Source organism: Phyllobates terribilis, unplaced genomic scaffold (assembly GCF_046119375.1).
Source record: "Phyllobates terribilis strain yellow unplaced genomic scaffold, ASM4611937v1 Scaffold_6030__1_contigs__length_47320, whole genome shotgun sequence".
In the NCBI taxonomy this organism is placed as follows: Eukaryota; Metazoa; Chordata; class Amphibia; order Anura; family Dendrobatidae; genus Phyllobates; species Phyllobates terribilis.
The window spans coordinates 1-8,459 of NW_027368774.1; the positions used below are offsets into that span (position 1 = coordinate 1).

Consider the following 8,459-nt stretch of genomic DNA (forward strand, 5'->3'; position numbering starts at 1 on the left):
ATGGTCATCTGACATGAGAGGCGTCCGCTGTGATCTTGAGCCAGTACTAGTAGCCAACCATGTCAGAAGAACTAACGAGCTGAAATCCGAAATATACATCCCCGATGACATCATCATCAAGTTCAAACAGTTCTGGGAGCATTTCAAGGAAACTCCATTAAAGGGCAGAAACGCAATACTTAGAGGAATTTGCCCTCAGGTATTTGGACTATTTACTGTCAAACTGGCTGTTTTTTTAACCCTAATAGGTGGCGTACAGCAAGCCGATGCGTCTGGAACAAAGATAAGAGGTGAATCACATATCCTTCTTGTAGGCGATCCAGGCACGGGTAAATCTCAGTTCTTGAAATTCGCTGCTAAACTAAGCAATAGAGCAGTGATTACTACTGGATTAGGAAGCACAAGTGCAGGATTAACAGTTACTGCAGTAAAAGACAGTGGCGAATGGATGCTTGAAGCCGGCGCATTAGTATTAGCTGACGGAGGATTATGTTGCATAGACGAATTCGATAGTATGAGAGAACACGATAGAGCTACTATACACGAAGCAATGGAGCAACAAACGATTAGCGTTGCAAAAGCAGGTTTAGTGACAACCCTAAACACAAGGACAATTGTATTTGGCGCGACAAATCCTAAAGGACAGTATGATCCAAGTCAACCTTTGTCAGTTAATACAACGCTTTCTGGACCTTTACTAAGTAGATTTGATATAGTTCTTGTGCTGTTGGATACTAAAAACCCTGAATGGGATAAAGTTGTTTCTTCTCATATTCTATCGAATGAGGACGATTCGGGTGGAAGTAAGAAGAGGAAGGATGAGGATGAATTGATGAGTGAATGGACATTACCGATGTTGAGAAAGTATATTCATTATGTGAAGGAATGTTTTAAGCCGGTGTTGACAAAGGAAGCGGAGAGAATAATTTCGTGTTATTATCAGTTGCAGAGAAGATTAGGTGTTGAGAATGCTGCGAGGACAACCGTTAGGATGCTTGAGAGTTTGATTAGATTGGCTCAAGCACATGCGAGGTTGATGTTTAGGAATGAGGTGAATCAGTTGGATGCTATAACTGCTATTTTGTGCGTTGAATCGTCGATGACTACTTCTGCTATAGTTGATGATATTGGTAATGCTTTGCACTCGAATTTTTCGGAGAATCCGGATGTGGAGTATGCTAAACAGGAGCAGTTTATTCTCAACAAGCTGAGAGCTGTTGTTGATTAGGTAGTAGAGATTTGGGTTCATCTTTCTGCTTGTTTAGGTTCATCGAGTTTTGAGTACTTATGAACAACCTTCATTCAGTTACAGGGCCAGCCCAACAACAGAAGAAACAAATTCCGGTAATGAATTGCTAAACCTTGAATCTTTGATGTTTATTACATATAGTTTTCTTATTTCTCACCTTATTTCATGCAAGAGATTAATCTCAAAAGCTTACTATTAGGGGTTGTTTGGTATCATATACCAAAATATGAGAAATCGAGGAATGTTTTATGAGACTTATATCCTATATATCTATGTCTGATTGGGGATGATATGAAGCAACCAATGTGTGGGTTCCGAGGATATGAATATCCATACACTGAAGCATCAAATACTAGAACAAATTTTCTTAATGACGTGGAACCAATCTCTTCGAAACAACTTCTTAGAACATGACTCGTGGTTGCTAAAATAAATATTTTGAATTGGATCGGGTTTGACTTACCGAATTTTGGGTCGGTCGGGTTTAAGTGACTCTTCAAGTCAGGTTCTTACAAATCGATTTTGGGTTAGGTTGAATCCACTAAGCTCTACTTGCAAAATAAACATCACTTAGGGCATAAAACTCCATTTCAACCCCACAAGGGTTAAAATGTTCTTTGTAATTACTAGTTGAATGACCCTCCATCCTAAACTAGATTGGGGGAATGTTTTCAATGGCAACAACAGAACTACCTCAAGTTCCTCGAGAATAAAGATCAACGAAAAGCTAAGGTAATCTCCATCGCTCATGACTGGCTTAAACTCTGGCCAAAACTCAAACCTCGGCGGATTCAGGTGACTCTGCACTGCGTTTCACCACTGTACTGCACAGTAAGTTGAAGACCTTCAACCTACTTTCTTCTCAAACATCAGTACAGACCCAAGATCTTCCACCAGCAACCTCCAACCACAATCCAGATAGTAGCATTTACAAGCGCCATTATGAATCCCCAGCTTGAACACATCAGGTAGGTCCACATATCCCGCTGTAAGATCACACACGAGATAAAATAATAAGCAATTCAACAGATGGAGTATGTTAACATTGAAGCAGAAAGGGTAAGAGAAAGACACACCTCCAAAGTAGACAGCAGCTTGACCACTGCTATAATGAGTGAGAGCCCCAAACAGATTTGTGTTATAAGCCAAGGTCAATGCAGCCAACACACCAGGAACTCCAGAAGCAATGTTCATTGCTAAAAAGGCAGAGTATAACGCTCCAACATGACCTGTTTGGCTAGCGAATAGGTAATGGACAAAGAAGTAGGTCGCTTGGAGAAGACCAAATGCAACCGGCCAGCTCAAATGCATTGCTTTTAAGCCCTTTGCAACGCAGCCAGACATCCATGATACAATACCCAGGTTTGTCAATTGACTTGCCATACCGACTAGTACTGCAAACCAAGCTAGTGTATCCCATGCTGACTTTTCACTGAGGCAGTCATCCCAATTGAGCACGCCTAACAGCAGTAGAACGGATAAGCCAAGCATGGCAGCAACAACACTGGAGATACCGATTTTGTCTCTGCAGGAAACATACTGGTTTGTTATTGTTTAAGCAGCAGAATAATGAAGAACTAATGATGAAGAACTCATACCCAAAGACCCATAGTGACACAGCAAGAAGCATGGTGGCAACCATGACCCACTCGTTTTTAGTGACAGGGCCCATGAGCTTAAGCTTTTCAGTAGCCATGGCAGGGGCATCGGGTGTGTCCTTGATCTCAGGTGGATAGATTTTGTAAAGAATCAGAGGAGTGACGAGCAGAGCAACAATGGCTGGTAAGCTAGCAGCCTTGAACCATGTAACCCATGGTGAAGCAATGACCACACCAAGCTCCTCAGCGAGTTTGAGGCACAGCAGGTTTTGAGCTGCTGCGGTTAGGAAAAGCGCACTGGAATTACCAGCTGACTGTAAATCACACGAAAACGGTGAAGTAAGAGCATAAACATATTCATGTGAGACAACACACTGAAAGAAGAAATCAGTAGGGATGAAAAGGAAGCATGATTGATCAGTGGACCTGAAATTGAGATTGGATCAAGAAGGATCCGAGTTTTCTCGAAGATGCATCCCCGGGCTTACTCCCGGAGGACAGCGAAAGAGACTTAATAATCGGTAAGAAAACGCCACCAGCCCTAGCGGTGGTGCTAGGCATAGCCGGCGCAATGAGCACTTCACTGAACGTCAGCCCGTACGACAACCCTAGAGTACTCTTCCCCAACCATTTAACGAAGTAAGTAGCGATTCGATCACCTAGACCAGTCTTAACAAACCCTCGAGCAAAGAAGAACGAGATGACAATAAGCCAGATGACCTCGTTAGTGAAGGCGGAGAAGGCATTAGCGAATGTGAGAGTATTGGTGAGGACAGCGGCGGTGAGACTGATAACGCCCAGGCGCCGACGGGGAGAGGACTGAGTACGAGACCAGCGATGGTAGATAGGAAGATCGAGAGAAGTTGCCATGCCTGCATTGTCACTTCCACTGGCTTAGGGATTGCGAATCGGAGTATTAGCCCGATCGCGACGGAGATTACAAGGGGGACCAATTTCGCGCCCTGTGGTGGCGCTGAAGGTTCAGGCAGCGGCGTTGAAGGTTCATTTGAAGAATTGGAAGCGGATGGGGGTTTGAGAGCTCCGAGGGGTTTGGTCAATCGGAAGGGCTTGCATCGGAATGATGACGAGAAGTCGGCGGATAATACAGGGGGCTGCGGGAGTGTGAGGGAGAGTCGTGATCTGCGGTGATGGAGGAAGGAGGTTGAGGTGGATTTGGCGGTGGTGTAGCGGCGGAAGCAGGCGGAGGACGGTGAGATGGAGTGAAGAGCGAGGCTCTCCATCGTCGACGGCAGCGGGAGGAGGTTACAATGCCAGGAATCTGGAAAGGGGAAGAGAGAATCAGGAAATGTGAGGAGGGAAATAAAAAAGGTTTATTATATTGAGAAAAATACAGATAGGGACTGTGGGTGAGAGGATTTATAATATGTGGGCGAGAGCAGCTGAAACGGAAGGAGGTAGAACACGTGTCAAAATCCTGGTGTCGTAATCCTGACGCAAGGGAGCAGGCTTTGTTTTGGACCTTTGGTGCCGAAAGGGGCATACAACGATAATGCGGCTGGAGGTCACTGCCCCCAAACTGTCAGCTCATATTCATTTTTACTTTTTGAGATTTTAAATTTCATTTGATGCACGGTGCCCTATCAATCATTTCTAAGAAAAAAATGAAGAAATAAAATACATAAAATTAGAGTAAAAATGTTAGAGAGAATTAATTTCATCATCATAGATGAGAATAAAAATAGATCATCTAAGTTTATAGATGTTGATTGACGTTAATAGCATTAATTATGTGTTGACGTTAATAGTAAGCATTGATTATGCGTTGACTGCGAGGTTATTAAAATCGAGAGTCTACTCTTGACTTGGAGAGGTTCTCTTATTCGACTCGTTGACTCGTAATAGTTTATTAAAATATTAAAATAATAAATAAATAAAAAATATCAATACATAATATATAAATATAAGATATGAAAAGTTTAATAAAACCCTCAAAGAATTTATTTGATATCTTTGTGAAATTTAGAGGGCTGATCGGGTGCGGACTGTTTTTCGGTGCGGACTGTTGTAGTGCACCAGTGTATTACTGAATAGTGCATCAGTGCACTACTACAAAGTGCACCAGTGTACTACCGTAGAGTGCACCTGGTAGTACACTACCGAGGAGTGCACCAGAGCACAATTGGGGGTGTACCTTAGTACACTGAGGAGTGCACCTCAGTGCACCCAGTAGTGCGCCAGTGCACTACTGGGGAGTGCACCTTAGTACACCAGGAAGTGCACCAGTATTGCACCAGTAGTGCACTGAAAGAGTGCACCAGTAGTACACTTGATAATGTACTTGAAGTGCATGAATAATATGCTGAAAAGTGCACAGTCCGCACCGAAAATCAGTCCGCACCAGAAACGTTCTCGTGAAATTTATAAAATTTTCCTAGCTTAATTATGTTAATAAAACTTAATGTGTGGTTATTAAATAAGCTATTATAGTAATTTTTTCAATTTTATCTAGTTTTTAATGAATTAATTATAAATAATTTCTTTCACGAATCTTCTTAAAATAAGAATTGAGCTTTTAGACCCAAATATGAGCTCCAAAATAAAGAAAATAATTGAACCTCCTTCAAAAATACGAAAAATGGACTGAAATTGAAAAAAAATGAAAAATTTAGCAAACTCTTCCGAGTTTGATCCGAGTCTATGAGTCTAACCGAGTCTGACCGATTATATTATGAGTTTGTTGGAAAACGGGTCTTCTGCCCGAGTTGACTGATGCATATACCTTAACTCGTAAACTCGTATGAGTCAGCGAGTTGACTCGCGAGTTTGATAACTATGGATGACTTTCATTGATCAATGATTATTGAATGTATATTAATATGAATAAATCATATATTAATGTAAATAAATCATGCATTAATAAATAGAAACCATGCGATAATTTATAGAAAATTAAATCCTTTATTACAAAAATCATGTACTTTATGGATAAATTTATACACTTTTTTAAAAAATCATGCACTTTATACTAAATTTCTGCACCTTTTAACAAAACTTATTCACTTTACGGCAAAATTTACTGCACGAGACTATAAACTCATATAATTTTTAACAAAATTCACGCACTTTATATAAGATAAGAACTCATGCACTTTAAATCAAAATTCATGTACGTTATAGTAAAATTCTTGCATTTTTAACACAATTCATGTTCTTTACGGTAAAATTCATGCACTTTATGGTAAAAATCATACAGTTTATTGTAAAACCATGCATTTTTAAACAAAACCCGTGCACTTTACGTTAAGACTCATGCATTTTAACCAAAATCCAAGCACTTTATGCTAAAATTCCTGCACTTATTTCCAAAACTTATACACTTTACGGTAAGACTTATTCATTCTACTTTGAAATTGATGCATATTTTAATAAACCCATGCACTTTACATCAAAACTCATACATTTTTAACCAAAACTCATTCACTTTACACTAAAACTCCTAAATTTTTAAACAAAACTCATGTACTTTACAGTTAAACTCATGCACTTTATACTAAAACACATGCACTTTTTAACAAATTAAACTCATGCACTTTTCAACAAAAACTCATGCACTAATTCCAGAAAACCATGCATTAAAACAAAGAAACCATGCACTTACTAGCACATGAATCATGCACTAAATGTCTAGAACAAAGATAGCGTATGCTGATGCTAATACACCAACCATTGATCGGCGGTGACGAACGTTGATCAGTGTTGACCACTGATCATGAATGTTGAGCTTTAACTACATGATTAATCTTAGCCAACGACTAGGATGTATTTTTATTTTCATTTTAGTGTTCATTCTCATGTATACCAGATCCAAATTTATGATAATATTATTATATTTTTTTATACAAAATGGAATGACATAAATAAAATACTTCTATTGAAAAATTACATTATACTAATAACAAGAGAAAAATCATATAAGTATAAACTTATTTGACCTACGCATTTCTTAAAAATAGTCCAATGTTAAACCACAAAAATTGAATGTTTTTTTTCACTTTGTTATAATGTCAATACTGGGATCCCTTCTATTCAAAAGGCGATCTAACATCATCAACGCGGATGATCGAAATAAGTTAACAAAAAAAAAAGAAGAGGAAGTTGACAAGACCAAATAGCCTCACGTAAAGTCCTGATAACTATATTAGGTACAACTGGACAACAAAGCAAATGATAGATAGTATTTGGATCTCACAAAAATTGAATGTCAGCTTTGAGTTTCATTTCTAGTATAAAATGTACCATTTTGCTCGATTATCAATATTCTTCCCAGATTGTATGCATCCTTTCTTAGATGTAATCACTTGTGAATTCTCAGAATCATATCCAAACCTAGTCAAACAATCAACTTTGATCCACTTACTGTAGGAGGATTGACGTACTTGTATGCCTAATTGGCAAGCCCGTTGTATGTGTAATTTGAGAAAGGAAAATAAAGAGGAGGAAAGAATGTGTTTGTTATTTATTGACTTGTTCATTACAACAAAATCAAGCTATGTATAGCTTATTACATATATATGTCTACACCCCCTCCAAATTGGTGGTTACTTGAACAAACCCAGTTTGCCAAGTAATGAAATATGACGAGGACATGACAGAGGCTTCGTAAGGATGTCAACAAGCTAAAGGTCAGTGGGAACATGAGACAATCCTTTGGTAAGTTGTGAGTGTACGTAGTGACAATCGATTTCGATATGTATTGTACATTCATAGTAGACCGGGTTATGAGCTATGTGTATAGCAGCTTGGCTATCACACTTGATCAGAACATGATACAATAAGAAACATCAAGTTCAGAAATCAACCTTCTCAATCGGGGTAGCTCGGTTGCAAGGAGGAGAAGAGATCGATATTATGACTTGACAAACAATAGCAAAATCGTTGTTTGCTTCTTGCATTTCCAACTGATTGGAGAGTAACCATGGATATGATATACTCACTTTCTGATTGGTGAGTACAAACGCAAGACGCCCAATCACAGTCACTCAATGCTTAAAACCAAAATCTAGGGTAGAAGACAAGAGGAGACCATGACTAAGTGTTTCTTTAAGGAATTGAAGTGTTTGTATAGCAGCTCTGAAGTGAGTGTGAGTAGGAGACTACATAAACTGACTAAGGTGTTGTACTACAAATGCAAATCTGGTCTTCAGTTCATGACAACGTTCAATTTTCCTACCAAACACCGATATGTAATTGAATCAGGGAGTAATAATCTGAATTGGAAACATAATTAAAGCTTTATATACGGATCCACTGGGCTAGTTGTTGGTGAAGCATCATCGAGGTCAAAATCCTTGAGAACTTCTAGTATGAATTTACGCTGAGACATGACAACGTATTTGGATGAGTATAAGAATTTAATGTCAATGAAGTATTTAAGACATCCAAGGTCTTTGATTTTGAACTCATTATCAAGATGTTGCTTGATGTTAGAGATTGTGAAAGGGTCATTCCATGTTATAAGTATGTCATCGACATAAACAACAAGAAAGACGGTGGAATTGCCCGACTTCATATGGAATAAGGATGGGTCATTATCCCTTTGAAGATATCCTTGAGTAAACAGTGAATCAGAGAGTTTTGAATGTGATTGTCGC

General features: G+C 39.0%; 2 protein-coding genes across 2 annotated transcripts; one reads left to right on the forward strand and one right to left on the reverse strand.

Annotated features, from left to right (window-relative positions):
* Positions 1-4: 4 nt before the first annotated feature.
* LOC141250637 (uncharacterized) lies at positions 5-1,228 on the forward strand (the record flags this gene model as incomplete). Its single annotated transcript, XM_073670056.1, has 1 exon — positions 5-1,228. A coding segment is annotated over one exon (1,224 nt), but the record flags the coding sequence as incomplete, so codon positions are not given.
* Positions 1,229-2,118: 890 nt separating this feature from the next.
* On the reverse strand, positions 2,119-4,088 carry LOC141250639 (uncharacterized). Its single transcript, XM_073670057.1, is given in 6 exon segments — positions 2,119-2,199; positions 2,201-2,235; positions 2,326-2,774; positions 2,848-3,161; positions 3,274-3,641; positions 3,644-4,088. Coding segments are annotated over 6 exon segments (1,692 nt in total).
* Between the last annotated feature and the right edge of the window lie 4,371 nt (positions 4,089-8,459).